This window comes from Andrena cerasifolii, chromosome 16, assembly GCF_050908995.1.
Source record: "Andrena cerasifolii isolate SP2316 chromosome 16, iyAndCera1_principal, whole genome shotgun sequence".
Classification (NCBI taxonomy): domain Eukaryota; kingdom Metazoa; phylum Arthropoda; class Insecta; order Hymenoptera; family Andrenidae; genus Andrena; species Andrena cerasifolii.
In genome coordinates, this window is record NC_135133.1 from 5,897,861 (window position 1) to 5,916,936 (window position 19,076).

Here is a 19,076-nt window from a genome sequence, read left to right on the forward strand (position 1 = left end):
TTCATTATTTGCCCTTTCGCTGCAAGTGGGTCTAGGATCCTCTCGCAGAGCTAGCATAAATCATTCATATTGAATAAACATTCAAAAGTGATCCTTCAGTGTTACTAGATGAAAGAAGTGGCACTGTATCTCCCTTCTTCCTGTTCCTATGCAAATTTCATTGACTGTAAGGAAAATGTGCTACCCCCTTGCCTAAGGTGAACAAAATGCAATGGTGGGCGCACGTGGTGACCAGCGACCCGGAAATCAGCACGAAGAAAGTGAACCCAGAGCCCAGCAAGCTGTCCGATCTCGACGGCGAGACCAGGGGCCTGGTGGAGAAGATGATGTACGACCAGAGGCAGAAGGAGCTAGGCCTGCCGACCTCCGACGAGCAGAAGAAGCAGGACGTGATCAAAAAGTACGAGCAACAGATGCAGCTAAGCTCATGAATCTTCGCGCTGATAAGCATCTAGCTATCCACTTTGTGTCCCACAGGTTCATGGAGCAGCATCCCGAGATGGACTTCTCGAAATGCAAGTTCAACTGAGCTGTTCCTGCCCAGACGGGTTAACTGTTCGCCAGCGTCGTTATCGGTTGAAAATAAATGATCCTATCGATCCACTGGCCGCACCAGGATGATCCAGTGATGCTACTTATAACTCGTTAATCGTCACCTTGGCGTCTCGACCCTCTCTGCACCTTCTCCTTTCCTTTTTATACATTTTCCGTTAGATTCGAGGTCGTGCTGTTCGACGAAAGATAGTGGCCAGGGTCCTGCCCAGCATGCCTGTTACATCTTTGACAAGCCAGACGATTCCTTCTGTTCTTACCTGTATTTGCCTGTTTCACGTTTGATAGCTGGTTCCGAAGGACCACGGGCGCAGAGTCGAGCTGCACAAATGTATATCACGGTTTGTCATATTACGTTTCGTATATAATTGAATAAAGAGTTTAGAGGATAATGGATGTGTGTAGGTTACTGTGTAACAGCCTTTCACACCTGTTGGAAATAAAGCTAGCTGCTGTTCGCCAGTCTCTTTATCTGAACGAGTTCCAGAAGACGGTAAGTTCGCGTCTTATATTATACAAAGTGATGCTGGTGTGTTTAGAGAGTAATAAATGATGAATATTATCGGTCCGTTACACGGATACTTTCTGTTACACTTAATCCTCGCGCGTTAGAGGCACGCTGGTTGTCTCTGAAGAGCGAGTAGCGCAGAGCACAATGGTCAGACACTGAAGCACATAGGTGTCCGTGATGATTCGTTAAGTAAACTCGTCGGGTTCCTTCATCACTCTGGTGATCCAGCGAACGTAGTTGGATATTCTCGCGTATATCCCGAACTTTCCGCGTTTCCCGCACCCTTCACCGAAACTGGTAATCCCGAATATGGTCCAAGGGTGGTCCAGTCTCCTGGGATCTCGACAGAGCAGCGGGCCACCGCTATCCCCTGCGCACGAGTCCATCTTCCCGCGGCGATAGCCTGCGCAGAACATATTGTCCGTGATCCTGTAGTCTATGTAGACGTCTCTGCAGGCTTCGGAAGACACAATTGGTATCTGAAGCAGAGGAGGAAAAATACATAAGATATCGACAACAGAAGCTTCGGAATTTAGGGTCCTAGAATCGTGGAATATTAAAAAGTTAGCAACTTAGGAACGTGCGAACTTCGAAGCTCGAAAACATGCGGACTTAGGAAATGTGGAGTTTAGAAATTCGTGAACCGTATGTATTTACCTGCGCCTGGTGGAGAACGTCGGTCCCAAAGTCATCAGTGACTCTTGACTTTCCCCAGCCAATTATGGTGCACAGCTGGTTAGCTGGCAGAGGCTGATTTAGTCCAGGAAGACAAGCGATTCCTCTTGCAGGCGACGGAGTCAAAGTGACTGGGAGACGCAGCATTGCTATGTCATTGTCCACTGTATCGGCATCGTATTTAGGGTGAATTGTAACTGAATCCACCTGAACGAAAGTTTAATTCACTTTGAAAATGCGTTTGAAGGTATGTATTAAATTTCTGGATTATTTAGGCGTGCAAACGCGCGTTGCGTCATTTCGTAGTAAATTCTCTCCTTATAATACACGAAACGTAAATTGCAGACTGTTCTGCAATAATGTCATTAAGTAATTTGTTGCTTTTTAACGCAAATTTGAAATTCATTTAAATCGGGCCCGCGAAACGCTATAGCCATCTCGTGGCGAATCGCGTATACTAAATTGCCCGCTAAAAACTTATTTCACGATTATTTATTGATTTAACGCATCGTACCTCTTATTCAGATAATCTACAATAAATTTCGTACGATGTTACGCGATAAAATTGTTGGTTTATCGCTTTTTAAAGTGTTTTCAAAATTTGCTCGTTCCATGGACGCGGAAACACTATCACCACATAGCGGTGAACAGGTGAACTAAATTTTTTATGAAAACATTTAGTTCGCTGGTCCACCGCTATGTGGTGATAGTGTTTCCATGTCCACGAAACGAGTAAATTTTTAAAACGCGTTATAAAGTAATAAATTAACAATATTATCGGATAACATCGTAGCTAATGGATTCTAGTTTATCTAAACAAGGGATACTATGCGTCAAATCCACAAATAAACGCGGAATAATCGATTTCTGAGCTTCAGCGGGCAATTTAGTTCACGAGGTGCACCGCTAGATGGCCGCAGCGACTCACTTTTCAAAAATTGCGCGGAATTAGAAACGCACATAGCAATGCATTGTTTTAAACAATGAATACAATCATTCCCTGTAAAACTCTATTGGAAAGAATGATTTTACTTGTAAATGCGGAGCGTGACAAACATCTGACAAATCACAAAACATTAAAATATAAAGATTCGGAGTAATAAGTACCCTCAGTTCCAACTCAGTGCCCTCCTTCACTGTCAAATCGTGCTCCCCAATGCGAACATAGAGACGTTTTCTAATGCAGTGCGCTGCAGTCAGTACCCATCTTGGAGAGATCAAAGTGCCTCCACAGAAGGCCTCCTATATAAAATTTCCTCCAAATAACAACTGCAACTTGCTTTTAATTCGCGAGGAATTTTTAATCGTAAAAGAACTCACGCGAAATCTATTCAACACGGCAACTTGCCAGGGCCAACTGCCGCGGACTGCAGGACGTCCACCGATAATCCTTGTGAAATAGGAGAGCCGAGAATTCTTGTGGCTGCCCGCCACCCCACATTTCCAAGCTTGAGAACTCTTCTCGGGGATGAAACTGTCGACCGTGTTGGGATTCAATTCGAATTCGTCCAGCACGATATCTGCAAACAAGCAAAACGGTGCATTTCTCTGGAAAGTTGAATTGAATATTCTGTTCCTAAACGCTAGCGCTCACCGTCGCTGTCCTCCTCGTGGCTTCCACGGATTTTTCGATGAATCCATCTTTGGCAGAAGCTACCTTCTACGTAACAATAGGCGCTTTCTCTTATCACGTCGCGTCCACAAATCCCTGGCTTCTTGCACCACCTTCAATAATCAAATCGGAGTTAGAAATATTTGCAAATAATAGTTTAAAGGTGAATGTACCTACCTGTGACGTTGAGTGGTGCAGAGCCTCGTGCATGGTGACCATTTACTCCACTTCCCATAATGTCCCACGGACTTGTCTTTCGCATCCTTGCCCCTTCGTTCCCCTTGCCTGGGCTCTGCTTCCTTCTTGGGCAGCTAGTGACATTTGAAATTAAAATGAAAGATCCAGAGGTTAGAGAGCGCCGACGTTTGTGGTTTAATGATCTTACCTGTACCACGTGGAACTTGTCCTTTCGACGATGTCCTCGTCGCTGTCGTTGCTTGCATCTCCTCCACCTGCCCTTCCTGTTGTGTTGACAGGTTCGCTCTTCCTGCACGAAATTCAATAAAATTTAAAATGTTAACGCAGTCCTTTTACGCGGTAATTGCAAATGAATGCAACGTTTCCAAACATACCCTAAGTACTCTGGTCCCACATTTCTTCTTCATTCGACATCTTCGAACGCGATTCTGCGTGCAGTGGCGATCGCACACGGACCATTCGCTCCAGTTCGTGAAATATGACAGTTTTGTGGACCCTGAAATCAATGATCTCCCTTTATCAATAAGTAGGTGCTGGTACAAAGAAGAGACTGCATCAATGATTCGTGTGCAATGTCTACTTAGAAGAAACACTCACTGTTCTCTGGTAACTGCCCCACAATAGAATCCTGATCGACAAAGGGCGCCCAAGTTGAATTCCTCTCATCGTTCAAAATTGTCCATCTCAGAGCCTAGAATTATCACAAACCATCGTGCTATTAATCGCGACTCGAAACAGAATATACGATTTCCTAGCTTGCACTTTGCACGAGTAGAACCTATTTGCATCGCAAAACACTTTTTTCCAGGTCGACCAGGAGAAATGAGCTACTACACTGTTGACTAGCCTGTGCTAGCAAAAGCAAACTTGTTTCACGTCTGTAACGTAGGCAGGTCGTCGCAAAAACCATCTGAGATTAACAGCCGCGAACGTACTAATATCCACGCGTCTTGTTAAGGCCGATACGTGCGAGGTTTCCAATTGGACGCCTTAACTGCCACGACGATTTTCGTAATTCGTATTACGACACTTCAGCGACATCTTAACTAAACCCTTGAACCATTAATTCTAATAGAAACCCCACCAGTCAACCCTTTCTCCACTCAACCTAGTCCTCAAAACACTTTGCTCCAAATCATAGAAACACCTTTCAACTGTCTATTCCCTAAAAGCTCGTTGCACATAGAAACCTGAATTCCCCAAATTCAAAGCTGTATCCCAAAGATGATTTCCAAACTCGAGTCCCACAATCTCCGAAACCCCAAAGAAACCAAAGCAGTCGCCAGTGAACCATAAGCTTTCCCTAATGCACCGAGCAGAACCTTAACGTCCCCTTGCAAACGTCCACGTCGACGGTGAATCTTGAACGAAAGGCCGGAAAAGGCTCGCGGAGGCCCGCGGACAGGACGGTCGGGCCTCCGGCGTGGATCGTTGGTCTCGAAGAGAAAAAGAGATCGGCGCAAAAAGCGCGGTGCAATTACTCGTTCCTAAGCGAAGAGTTAATAGAGCAGCGGCTGCTGACGGTGCTGGAGGTTGGCTCTCGGGTATCAGCATTCCCCAAGGCTGTAACGCTCAGCACGCGGCACTAAACTGAATTTGCCGGCTCGTAACTCGTAAACGGCGCCGAGATCGCGCGTTACACAATGTCACCGTGCCGAGGCGCGTGGGCACCGCGGGCAAATCGCCGATCTCGATCGCCTCCCCTTTTCGATTCGGGTGGATCTTCGAGGCACGGGCACGCACAGATGCGGCTCTGCGGAGGAGAGTGAAACTGGCACGGATCACACCCTCCTTTCAACGGCCCACGTCCCCCATTATCGGAGACAATGGAGGCTGGGGGCCCGCGACAGTTACCTCATCGAGGTCGGTTTGCTTAGGAAATCTGAAACTGGATGGGCAATTGTGCGACAGTGGCCATGCGTCTTAAAGGGAAGTTCGTCGAGGACGGAATATCTAATTGCCTGCTTGGCGTTGGAGGTAAAAGAGTATGATTCAATGGTGGGATTTTCGTTTGGATTCATTTAGACGCGTGGGTGGTAGAATGAAAGGCAGAGGCAGATTTCAAGATTTAGCGCCCTTAAGGGGGTAGACAGTCTACCCCCTTAAGCTGACAAGCGTATGCCGCCCTTTTGCGTGAAATACCAGACATTTTAATTTAATAGAGTTTGGACAATTTTAGAATTAATTCGATACGGCTACTCGCGTATGAGTTAGTGCTAATTTGCTAGATGAAGGAAAAGTGAATTGTTTTTAACGTTGTCTCAAGTGTCGATGTTCAAACCAGGGTTTGAAAGAGTTCTGGAACTTTTCAATAGGTTCTATTTGAAACATGGACCTTGGAACTTTTTTCCTCATGCGAACTGATAAAGTAAAAGTTCTTGAAAATAAATATTCTAGTTGTAATGGAACTTGATAAAAATTTCTCTATAACAGGAACAGATATATTGTTCATCAATATTAAAAAAAGTTCTCAATCGGTGTAACAAATACTGAATACTATTCAATGAATAGTACTACAACAATAATGGATAATTACTACAGTTAAATTGATATGCCGAATGTGTTATTTATTTGTAATATTTACCTACGTGGATAATTTCTACGCAAGTATTATAGAATTTTTATTTATTTCGGTTCATGTAAGTTATAAAAAAAATGTTATTTAAGTATTATTTTTGACAAGTTCTCTTTCCTGCTCAATACTTCTTATGAAACTATTAATTACTTATGTTATGATTTTCATACCTTTTATTAAATAAACACGAAGAATATGATATTATATTGTTAAATAAAACTAGTACCTAATAGTTCAGTACTTTTCTTTATCTTATGGAATCTTTTGTAATAAATATTCTACTATGTATAACTGTTTCCATGGAACTTTTATTATATAGGTTCTAAAATATCTGTTCCACGAGAACACTTTCTGAAGAAGTTCCTAAGTTCTTTCAATTAAAATACCACAGGAACAAATATTTTCTTAAACGAAACATATAAGTTCTAACAAAATTTTTGTAAAAATAAGCGTTCCAGAACTTTTTCGATCACTGGTTTAAACCTGTTCTAATTTCTTTCGCCCAAAGTTTGCCACCCTAGGCTGCAACCCACTTAGTCTATATACAAATCCACTGCTGTTGAAAGGATTTGTTTAGTTTCTGCTTTCTGTTAGATGATTTTCAGGTGTCGCTACTATACACGTGTTTTCGTATTTGATCGAGTAGCGGAGTTGAGATTTCAATTTTAAACGTGATACGTTATTGCGCATAGATGGGGCTTGGAAAAGGGAGGAGCTTAAACGACTTCCTTCCCAGACAATGTAATTTCGAGAAGACGAGGTCTCTAACCGCTGCAAAACCGCTAATGCGATAGGAATCTCTGAAACGATGAGTTTTACGGGGCCACTCGTGTAAGTCGCGTTGAATTCGCTTTAAACGAGCCGGAATAATTTTGTTGTTCCCCTCGAGTTTACGATCCGGCCGGCTGTTCGCTCGCGGAGGGTACACGCGCGCCTTGAATTCATGGCGTCCGGGAGTTCAGGGTTAACGATGTTCCCGTATTGCACAATTAATTTCATCGTACGCGCTGCAAAAAGGAACAGGTTCTCCCAGTTGCTTTCCTTTCTTCGTGCTCGTGTACTTCGCGCTTAACTTTAACCCCCTTACTCATCGCACTTTTCTATGGAGCAGGAAACGCCGCGGAGTTTCTGCGAATTCCATTGCAGTTACTGCGCGCGAAAGCACTTGGAAGCTTCCAGCACTGTGTCACGGAGATTGAACAACTAATCGGAGCTTGAGAACTGAATTAAAAACTCACAGATAATTACATACAGTCAAAAATTCGCGGTACAGAAGAGATTAGCGAAGCCGAAAAACTGGTGCGACGCGATGCAGATTCCAGGACCTCCGAATCCTCGACATCGTCCGCACTGACACCGCTCGGAGGCCTAATTTGTCGCATCTTCCCCGACACGAGAAGAGAAAAAGGAGAAGGAAGAGGGCAAAAGGGAGGAAGAGGAAGGTCGTCTCCAGAGGGACAGGTAGAAGACAAGAGGAATTTGTATGCGCTGTGGTGGACATGGCCAAACTAGGCTCAACTCCGCGCTGCGTCCCCTCGCAGCAAAAAGCGCGTGCCGCGCAAAGGGGAAGTGATTCCAGGGGATGAACACGGAGAGAAGCCTGTCGCACGGTTGTCCATCGTTAGCAAGAAACCCGTGTCGCTTCTCAAACGCAGATTTCGAAAAGCCCCGCCAAAGATCGGCCGATAATAATCCCGGGGGCGAAGCGTTCGCATTCGACGCAGCGTAGAAAGAATTCCTGAGGTCCGCGCCGCAAATGATTCACTGCCATTACGTATGCAAGCTTAATACCGTTTCGCATTCGAATGCATCCCTGAACCGGCACCCTACCAAGACACATTCCAACAGTTCCGCGCTGCGTTCACCTGCGCACATTTGCCCGCGGTTTATGCGCGTGTAACTGGGCTTAACTGCGGCCAGCCTTTATTTCGTGGAAAGCGTTGTGGAAACGGAGGTGCTACGTCTTCGCCTCCACCTTAAAATCCCGTGGAATAAAGCTGGCGTCCACGGGGACGATTGAAACGACACACCGAAACGAAACCCTCGCCGCTATTATTCGCCCTACGAAACGGTTTCTTTCTGCCATCCAGAAGGCAGAATGAAACCATTTCCAACGCGAAGCGCTCGAGGAAGGAGCGCCGCGTCGAAACGAGGAGCCAGGATGAAGAGAAAAAAAAGGGACGGCGGGGAAAAAGAGGAGAGAAGGGTCCAGCCAGTGGACGCCGCGCGGCGACGACGCCGAAGAAGATGGATAAGGTTCGGAAGCAATGACATTCGTTTCGCGGGCTGACGCCCCGACTATGCCTTAGATGGTAGCGCGATCGGAGTGTCCAACGTCCGAAAATGGCCGGGGATTTCTTCGACGGTGGACTACCGCGGATTTAATACGGACTTGTTGTTCGGCCGCGGCGCGACCGATGGAACGCTCGCTATGGCGAGATCGCGGCCTGATTTATGTCCCCGCGGCTCGCGCGCGCACACCGTCCGAAGGCCAAGGTCCCTGGTGCACCTACTATGGTCAGGATGACGTCCCTCCGTCGGCGACATCGCGTAAATCGTCGCCAAGTACCTATGCCAGCCTCCGTGGGAATTCCGCGAACGGGCGCCCGCTTTCTGGGCGTCGGTTCTTTGTCGATAGCGAGCCGAGATCACCGGGCACAATACCGTGTACCTTAGGAGTCAGCCTGTGAGTCAGTGCCGATACGCTTGAATGAACGCTGACACAGAGCGCGGCCTCCGATCGGGATTCTGACGCGAACGCCTTGTCGAAGTAGAAAGGGTTTGGAGTTTGTGGAAAAGGGGTGCTGGAAGAACGGGAAGTGTTGCGATTAACTGGACTCTGGTGCCTCTGGGTTGGGCTGAGCGTAATGGCACAGTCACGGTGTGCTCGCGGTAGGTATAAATGTCATTGGAGGCTTTTTAAACGGTCCGTGACTGGATCACGACTAGGCCGCCGCTGTTACGCGACATTTGTTTAACGGACACGCGAGATTTCTGCTCTCGCTCGTTTGCACAGTGACTGCGACGAAAGGGGTGCAGACAGAGGTTGCGTCGCGATTCCGTGGAAAGAGGTTGGAGCTTTTGCGAGTCGCGCTTCGGTAATCGTTTCCAATAGAGGAACTTGACTTGCAAATCCGCCGGCCAGAGCCCGTTAGACCAATGGACTCTTGAGTCGTGATGACACGGTTAGAGGAGCACACGAAGGTCGCCCCGATGTTCCGCGACGTTGCACGGATCGTTTTACGCTTGTCTTGTCCGAGACGATTCACCGGAACGGCGCTCGTTATGCGACGCTCATCCCTTCCGCGAAGGCTTCGAGGATTTTACGAAAGTACGTGCTCGCCCATGACCACGCATTTGGATCGGGCGCTCGTCTGTCCACTGATCGGCACATTCTACTTGGCCGGGCTCCCGCAAGTGGAGGAATCACGTTCAGCTACACCATACTGACTTTCGCGCGCTTCGTCTTTCTTAAAGGGGTATTCTCGTCTAGAAGGTCAATTTTTTGCCTCTCTTTAGAAGCGGTGCATAAGAAAACTACACAGTTTTCACTCGATGCGCCTCATCCACAAGTATTTATTAACATTTCACTTAGTTGCAAAAAAAGTTTCAGCCATATATAATAATAATTCTGCTGATCCAAAAAAAAAATACCAAGAGGATTCTAAATCAGTAAGAGTTTGGCTACAGCTGGTAGTAGATTTATGAAAATAAATTAAAAATTCACAACAAGGCGGAACTTTCAATTTAAAACTCATCTTCTCCGTCGTTTCGTCTTTAAACGGCCTTAAACGTGTAAAAAAAAACATTTCGCCTTGATTCCGCTACCGGCTAGAATTATATGCTTTCTAAAGAAGTACGAAAAAGATGGACCAGATTGGCCCACTAGAAGTTGAGATATCGCGTGCACCGTCATGAGAAACATCGTTTTGAGAAAAACCCATGTCTCCATTAATTATTATCATATACGACTGAATTTTTTTTCTACGAGTTACTGAAATGTTAGTAAATACGTGTGGCTAATGCTTATCGGTAAAAATCGCGTAATGTCTTTATGGGTCGTCCTTAAAGAGAATAGAGGAACTCGTCCCTCTAGACGAGAATACCCCCTTAAGAAGAAGGGGGTCTAGGAGATTCGTTTGTTTAAAAGTAAATGGGTCATTACTACGAATAGATGTCACTCGATGTCACCCCTCTCTTCGACCGTGATTGCTAGACCTTTCCAACGAGTCAACTTACCGTATCCCACCTGGAAGCCTTTACTAATGATAAACCAACTCGTCTTTCCCAGTTACTGTATCAACTTCTGCACCGCGCGCCTCACCACGTGGGATCGTGACTTACGCTCGCGACTCCCACGGCCGCCGCGCGCCTTCGAACCGATTTGCAGCGAGGCACGATAACCTTAAACCATTGCCCCATCGTCCCTTACTCTCTCCACCGCCGACACGGAACGGTTCAACGTGTCACACGTCGGAAGAACGTCGGCGAACGAGACTCCCACGGAATTTATTGCAAGCAACGCTACCGCGGGCTACCGTCGCTTGTTCACCGTGTCCCCTGCAACTTCCACGATTCATCTCTCTCCGTCTTCGTCCCCCCCGTGCAATATCTTAATGCCGCGGTGAGATCATCGCGTGATTTACTGTCTCCCTTGTCCAATGAGGAGCACAACGCGCCTGTCCGCCCACCACGGCGGAATCTAATGAAACGGGTTCGCGTGCTTTCCCCCCGCGACGCGACTTTGCGAAACCGCCGCGACGAACAGAGAAATTCAATTCCGTCCGCGAGGAGTGGTCCCTCGGTGCCCGTTGGAAATACATCCGCGCGCATTGCGGCCGAGGTGTCGCGGTCCGGCGCCGGCTGAGCTAGAATCGGGATGATCGGGAGCTGTGCTCGCCGGCGACGTGAACTTCAGGGAGAGATCGCTTGGCCCACGTTCGAAGGGTATCGGTGTGTAAAAATAGGCGCGTTTCTCGCCAGATTTCTCCTCGTGCATTTGTTTTCCTGCCGTTAGTTATCGCTGCAGCTTCTGTTAACAGTTGCCGCGGGCCTTTCTCCGAGAGCAGATTTCGGGAAATTGGATTTCTTTAGAGGGAAGACGTTTGTTGACTCTAGCGTCTGATGCGGGGGCGGGCTCGACGCGCTCCGTGGTTCTAGCGGTCTTTCTTTCCTCAAGAACGAACGCTTCGGAACAGCTTGACTGGGTGATTCTACCGCGCATTGACTCCACTCGTTTTGCTAACTTCATCTGTGAAATATTCAATCAATTCGTTTATTTGATCGCGAGCTGCCCTCTTTTTTTTTACTTTGCTCGTTCTCGCTACAGCTTCGTTCAGAAACGAGGCGGTCCAGCATCCAAGTCTACTTCCAGAAGAAGGTGCTATTTCTGGCCGCGGTATTAACGAGCCTTAATTCGCGGGATTAGTTCGAGCCGTGCTGGCTCGAACCGTGAAACCATAAAGCTAGCCGTTCCGAACGCTCGAGCAGCAGCCACGCTGCACTAGTCACCTGCCCCCCATGCTTTTTCAACAACGCCCGTTAAACAACCCTGCTTCTCCTTTTTCCCGCCTGTTCCACGCGCGTTTACGGCCCCCTGGGTTATTTCCGGATCGGCGTCTTCATCGCCCTGCTCACCAGCTCCCATTGCGTGTTGCTCTTCATTAAACCGCATTTGGCTCTGTCGAATCACTCGGCATTGCTGAAGACGAGCTTGCAATGCGAAACGTACTAAAGTGTCCACTGGTCCTGCCTGATCGCTGTTGTCGAAAGGCGATAGATCTACCTTTGCACTTGATTCCACAAGCAGCTGGTAGAAACTTCTATTCGATTACGAGGAATATTTGGAAACGGGGCAGAAGTTGCGTGAAGGGAAACAGAGCTGCCAGTAAAAGGGAAAGGAAGAAGAAGAAATAAGGAAACCTGCAGCGCCGAAAATGTCTTCATCTGGCCAGACGTCATCGACTTTCTTGCACGAACTCGTTCTTAATGAGCCTGTGGACAATCTAGCATCTGTTCCCTGGTAAACTGAACCGAATTGGTCTTGAACTCGACGCATCGTGGAATGTTAGCCCTGATTGAAACCGTCAACAGGCATCTGTTATCAGGTTGTCAGTGGCTTTATTGCAGACTGACATTGAACTCTGACCACAGGGAAGCTGAAGGTCCATTTTGGCGATTCACCGCGGTCGGACTATTACACATTCCATGCTCTTAAGTAACAGAGAGGCAAAGATCATGGACAGAATTGTACATGTACAACAAACTCGAAGTTGACTCACTGTTTACTCACAATCGCAGTGTCGCACATTTCAATAGTAAACATGGCAATTAAGAGAGAAAGGAGATTGCTCGTATTTACTGGCATTGAACATTGAACGCGAACTCGATGAGTATCCTTTGAGGAAACGATGACAACTTGTATGCGACACAATGAAGTGGAAATGAGTAACTAAATACCACAACGAAGTTTTTCCTCCTGACGTCATCAAAGAACGAGTTCAGTTAAGAAAAAAAGATCGAAAGAGGATTGAATTAAATCTGGTTCGAGTTGAGTTGTCCCTGGATTAGGGCTTGTATCGATTCAACGTAGAGCTGACTGATTCCAAGCCAGATGTGCGCGTGTTGATCGCGGCACAGCATTCTCAAGCTTCGCGCGAACTTCTGGTATTCAAAAGTGAAAACACGAGAGAAACCTTAAGATATTCGTGCAAAAAATCTTATATGTCAGTGGTAAAGCACAGGAAGATAAGACCAGTAGCCCTGCGCTGATAAAGTTGAAGGTGTCACCGTTTAATTAATTTGTTTTTGGTCGATTCCAAGCGCAGTCTCTAAAAATGCCGATGCATGCTGGCGATCAGTGTCCTGGCTCGGGCCCCAAGCGCCCCGACCATAATTTTTCCTCGAAACTCGTAAAACGGGTGATAGTGGGAGTAGATAAGAGACAGTCACATTAGGAACTAATGAGAACGATAATTCAACGGAGTGGCCGCAGCTCCGAGGGGGCCCGGGACGGTCTTGGGCCCGACCGAGCATGGCAGAACAGCTCCGTTTGGCGAACACGCCATACGGATTCGCGGGAATCGTTAAATCGGCCGTGCACAGAACGAGCTGCATTTAATACACAATATTAATGGGGGCAGTTCTTTGTACGCGGGCAAGTTATACCGGAATAACTCGTTCCCATAGCTACCCGTTCCCTGCTCAACGATTGCTAAATCCTCGAGTAAAGGTACAATGTCACGTGCAACGTTTGCCAATAAATGTACGAAACGTATCCCACCTCTCCCTGAATAAATAAATCCACTTCCCTAGATCCACCAAATCGAAGGCTTCGATCATTCGAAATCAACCCTCCGATCGAGCTTCGGCTACCCAGCTTCCAAACCCTAGCATCCAGTACCCAATAGAATCAGCAATTAAGCATCCAGAACTCGCGACAAATCAACCTTTCCGCGTCGCACCCGAGCGGTACAGTTGGAATCGTTAACCGAGTGACAGCGCGACGAGGAATCTGCCCCTCCCGTCCCGGAATCCTAATCGCTCGATCCTCGTCGCCGTTTCTCCGCGCGCACGGGACAATGGGACGATCGCCTCGAATACCGAAAAGAAACGTGGCGGGACGCGGCAAGGCGGAGGGTGTGGGAGCGATTCCAGAGACTCGCGAGAGGCGAACGGTATCGGGATCGCAGGACGCAGCCGAGAAGAACGCTGCTCGCCCTGGTCGTCCTGGCTCGAACCCCCTTTTCTTTCCTCCCCGTTGCGACGACAACTTTTTGCCCCGTCGCGAGGTTAACATACTTCCTGCCCCGCGACGGGCTGAAATTCCACGCGATAGTCGTCACGATGCGCAGCAAGAAGCTAATCGAGCTTCGGTCGCAGCGGTCCCGCGGGAGAAGGAATCTCCACGGGGTGCCAAAGGAACGGTCAGCCTCTCCCGCTTCTACGGGGGACGACGAAAGTCCTGAGACGCGGCCTCCGCTTTTAGTTTCTAACGCGACGGTTTAGCGGACCGGGGACGACACTGCTGAGGACTCATTTCCGCGCGCAAATGGTGCAGGGAAAGTGGACGGCGTTTGTGGAATTACCACTCCGGAAAAGTGAAGCTTCAACCCCGGCTCTAATGCAAAGATAGCTGCGCTGAGGCGAGGAGTGAATAATTCTCTCTCGCTTATATCACCCAGGAATCTTATTTCGATAGGGAAATTATCCTGCTCCCATCGTCTCTGTGCCCACTGATCCTCCAACAATCTCTCATTAAATAGCTCCCTCCCTCATTACAAGCGTCATTATCAGCGTCTCGTCCGAGTCACCGTCGAAGCCGCGCTCTCAATGAAACCCTCAACCCCCGTGACCTCCCAACAATAGCGCCCCGCCGTCATTAAGCGTAAACCAAAGTACGAACCGAAACGGGGATCCCTGTGATTATTAATCTTCGAAAGCAAAAGGATGCTCGTTGCGATCGACTCGCGCGCTCCCATCGTTCCAGCGTGACCCCGTCTACTCCGTTGAATAGCGGTAAATTATTCCGGCGATCTCGGCGCGCTAATAGAATAACAGGGGGAAAGAGAGAGTCGGGGATCTCCGCGGGCCTCGCGACAGGAAGTTTCGCCGCGGGTCGCCCAAGGGACGCGCGTCCGCGGGGTCAGGTGCCATTTTTCCGCGGCTAGAAAGTCACCGGCGGACGGGTGATTGACACGCGGTCTTTCTTTCGTCGCCGATCGTGCGCGCCAAATCGGGGGAACTATTAATTAGAGGGCAGCCGGATCGTTTGTGAGAGCCGCGAGGAGCTCCGCGAAACCTCCAACAGGAAGTTGGCCTACGAGCCATTCTTTGCACCGTCCGGCGAAAGAATGGGACAGGATCGACGGCGTCAAGATGCCTTTTTGTCGTACCAACTTGGTACTGTCCCATCGCCGGGTACCGTTAACGATCGAGACTGGGTTATTAATCGAGAGGATACACGGAGGAGGTACCTAAGTGTTAGGCCAGGTTTCTCTTCTCATGGTTTTCTGATGGAAAAGGTGCAACAAGGCGCGAAGGTCCATTCGAGGCGACAGAATCCCCTATCCTTGGAGTACTCCCGAGCAACGATCATCCTCCCTTCGATCGTTTCCCACGAGACACCGCGATAACAATAAGCGTAATAATGTCACGGGACGGAAGAAGCATCGGTCCAACATCTGTTCGCTATCTAGGTACGCGCTTCGTCGAGCCCAGGATCGAAGCATAAATTGGCCCGTTAACCCCGATAAGGGAGGAACTCAAATAAACGCTTATCCTTTATCTGACATAGTCGACCGCCCGCGTCCCGCCCTTTTCCGCTCGTAAGCGTCCCTCGCGCGAGCATTTCTGACAGCCGCGCAATATAGAGTTTACCGCTGACGATCGTTCAGCTATGAACCCGCCGCGCTTGATAACCGGGCAGAGGCGAATCCGCGGATTTACGATTCGAGGGGGACGCGTTCCCCCGCACGAAAACGTATCGCGATCGGGACAGAAACGACCGCGGCCCTAAATATAAACCTCACCGACTCCGGAGCAGCTCGCGTGGAGACGCGTTATCGGGATCATCGGTGGTGGCGAGCAACGAAAAACTCGGGTGTAAGTGTCGTGCTCGAATGCTCGTCTTTGATGTCCCTGGGACCGTGGGTGGTAACCTGAGAGCCGCAGCTGCGTGTCCCGAAACTGAATTTTAATATTCCCCGGGGTTTATTTAAGTGGAACCTCTTTGGAGAGCCAGTGGACGCTTCTGTAGTGAATAACGCGGAAATTGATAGTCGTCCGGGAACTACAGGTCGCTAAGTTAAATCTTCCGATAGCGATCGCCGCGGGGACTTGATTATAGCCACGAAGATCGCTGGTGCAACACCTGTGTGCAATTACTACTTAGGCAAAAGGAAGACTTTCTCTTTGAATTTTAGCCAAAACAGCGGGTTTTTTTTTTTATTGTGTTTGATGGAACTAATTTTGTACGGAATATCTGGGCCGTCGATTCTCGCGGACCGGATGCTTCACGAATTGATAATTCCACCCAATATTGTTAGGTTCGAAGAATCTGTTATTGGAGTGTTCGAAGCGATTTCATACACGTCAGACAGGCGGGACCTTGAGAAACGCGATCGAGGGGATTCGAGGATAGCCACCGAATGGAATTATAGTAATTACCACGGGCATCTTAGCCAAAGCAGAGTTTCTCCGCCTCGTTCCAGCGATTGCGCCTAGTATTACTAGGTTTCGTGCTGACACAATGCTTTATCGTCCGCCTCGGCCTACCCCGGAGGCTTTCCGTGATCCTTAAACTACCTACCGAACACCGTTCGGCCAATCTCCCTCCGACGAATCGGCAGAAATTCTCTGGCATTTGCGGAGGAACATTTATTTTGTCGAAGGAGGGGTAAGAGATCGTTGCTTCCACGGAACTGCCTCCAAACTTCTCGTCTAGGAATTCTATTTGTAGCCTGCTCTATCCCATAAAGGTTGCATCAATTTTGATCCTCGACCGAGGGAACAAAGTGCTCGTTACGTAACCAGCAGTGTCTAATTTAACTCGAATAAAACGAAACGGAATTACCGGAACAAGATACAACAAAGCCTGGCCACTAAATTCTGAATCGCCCTGTACATTCCGCAAATAAATTCCTTGCAAAAGGAGGAACGGACATTCCTCTGAAACAGTAAAATCCACTGACATCGATTACCCCGCGCTTTCGCGCGCGCTGCAACGGCGAATTAAATTACACGCGACGCGCGCGAAAAAAAGAGCGCCGAGCGACACGACGCCGGAGCGCGCGTACATTTTAGTTTTCCATTAGGAGGTGCTCGCCTCGCGTGTCTCGCATCTGTTCGTCGAATTCGGCTAACGTATGCGAAGCGACGCCGCGGTTTTTTTCTTCCAGACCCGCTGCCACTCCGCGTCGCGCGCGGCTCCAGCGGAATCTCGGCGCGATTAAGCAAACCCGTACGCCGTAAATATCGAAATTATGGCGCGTTGGGCGCGCCGCGATACCCCGCCCTGCCCCACTGAACGATTTTACGATCGTCGAGATCGATCCCCGTCGATCCTTGCGTTCGGTAACTCGACGCTCCGGTCGATAATAACGCCGCCGCGAACGCGAGACACGCGGGGATCGTGGAAAGAACTGTCGACCCCGGCGCAACCAGACAGAACGAAATTCTCTTTCCCTTAACGACATCTCGGATTGCTATTAATCTCGGCAAAAAGCACAGCTCTCGCCGGTACGCCTCGTATCTTGTTTTTAATTAAGCAGATTAATATGCCCGTCCAATAGGCTATCTCGTTCCTATGATTTGCAGAACTGCCCCTTTCCTTCCCTTCGCCTGACGCTTATTAATACTTCACGCCGAACGGTTGCTCAATTACTCCTGCACCGCAGGCGAACGATATTTCGGATCGAATTCCCTCGGCAAAGAGTGAAACGCGGGTAAACGGCAAGCCGAAGCTCTGGTTGATCCGGTAGCTTTTTCGGAGTGCCGGGGACCGTCGGGTACAGCGTAGCACGTGCTCAAAAACGCGGGAGAATTTAGAAAGTCTCCTGTCCCGAATACTTTAGATAACTGGGTATCGACAGTCTTCGCTGAGCTAGAAACTTAATTGTGATTCCGGGGGAATAGAGAGAGAATCGGGAGCGAAGCGTGGCCCAGAAACCCCACTCTTGCCTTCGTCATAAAAGCAGTGCCACGCATGCAGCATCCCTTCGACACGAAGAGAAGAGCACACACTCAACCACCACTGAACTCTTGACCACGTAGAATAACCAGCCAAGGAGACCGCCTACCTGGAAGGCCCGTTAAAAAGGATGCGCAAAAGGTACTCACCGAGGTGTCCTCGTGGCAGAGCACTGTCCCAATGGCGAGAAGAAGAACGAGGATGCCGAGGGCCGCGCTTCTCCGTGGCAGCTGGGCGATCATGCCCGGTGAATCAAGGCCTCCCAGTGGGGGCAGCCAGCGCAGACAGTTCGACGACGTCGAGGACGTGCTCGACGACGAAGCGGGCCGGTGCTCCTGTCGCGGATGCATCGCTTCATGATCGCGACGTGCCGCGTGCTCGTCCCTCTGTGTAGCCTCGTCCACGCACACCAGCTTCGTTCTCTCGTTCCCTCTTCGACGCCGCTCTCCGTCTAGCCACAGTGGTCTCTCCGTTTCCTCCAGCCCCGTTGTGTCTCGAGGAGGCGCTCGCGCGCGTCAATTCTACGTGCGTGAACTCGCGAGCGCGTACGCACACCGCGCGGGTCTATAAATACGGGCGCGACTCCACGCGAAGAATTTCAAACAACCGCGCCACGTAAAACACCATGAGTGGAAGAACTCGGCCTCGTTGGAGGGCCTCTAAAGCCTCTTCCCCCGGTGACGATGGTAGCGCATCATCCACCCGGCTCTTGAAGACGACCACCAGACGGCCGCCGGAGCCTCCTGCGTTCCGTCCGCGCGCCTCGCCGCTGAAACCATCGATCAGGACACACCGAGCGTGTTATTAACGTTTTTCCGGGTGGCCGCGGTTGGAATTTGCTTTCGCCAGCTAATTACGTGGGACGCGGTGTAATCAGCCGACGGAGGTGTACCTTGATGAACGTGTATTGATGGGCCGGCGAAGAAAGTTGACCGCGGGCGGCTGCGGCCGGGCATGCTGGGACGCGCGCGAACCTCGCGAGGGAAAGATAGATGCGTTTCGAAGGAAATTGTTAGTACTCCGGAGCTACCGTCCGGGCTCTGACGGGCGATGTTAATTAAACCGGAGGAAGCGGCTTCTCCTGTTTCTTGTTCGGTAATTGTCGACGTTGCGTCGGCTCTCGCGGCCGCTGATAGCCTCGATAAGCAATCAGATACCCGTGCTCTGTTAATTGCGCCAAACGAGTTGCTAACTCGCGAATTATTACAGATCGTCAGCGAATAGAGCCGCTAGCGCTGAGGCACTTCCGCGGACTTGTCGCAGC

The 19,076-nt window shown here is 49.2% G+C and overlaps 2 protein-coding genes across 2 annotated transcripts in view; one reads left to right on the top strand and one right to left on the bottom strand.

The window, feature by feature from the left end:
* The window catches only part of Nudc (nuclear distribution C, dynein complex regulator), a 67,782-nt gene extending 66,838 nt beyond the window's left edge, over positions 1-944 (top strand). The window contains exons 6-7 of the mRNA XM_076829379.1: positions 198-400; positions 478-944. Coding sequence (XP_076685494.1) covers positions 198-400; positions 478-529 — 255 coding nt within the window. The 3' untranslated portion in view covers positions 530-944. The remainder of the gene's footprint in view (positions 1-197; positions 401-477) is intronic.
* A 41-nt stretch (positions 945-985) lies between these two features.
* Positions 986-18,162, bottom strand: LOC143377736 (uncharacterized). The gene is made up of 10 exons (XM_076829375.1): positions 17,962-18,162; positions 4,146-4,239; positions 3,923-4,044; positions 3,736-3,837; positions 3,528-3,661; positions 3,333-3,463; positions 3,059-3,258; positions 2,846-2,980; positions 1,721-1,945; positions 986-1,542 (listed from the first exon to the last, which is right to left on the bottom strand). The coding sequence occupies exons 1-10, from the start codon at positions 18,160-18,162 to the stop codon at positions 1,249-1,251; spliced, it is 1,638 nt and encodes a 545-aa protein (XP_076685490.1). The 3' UTR covers positions 986-1,248.
* Between the last annotated feature and the right edge of the window lie 914 nt (positions 18,163-19,076).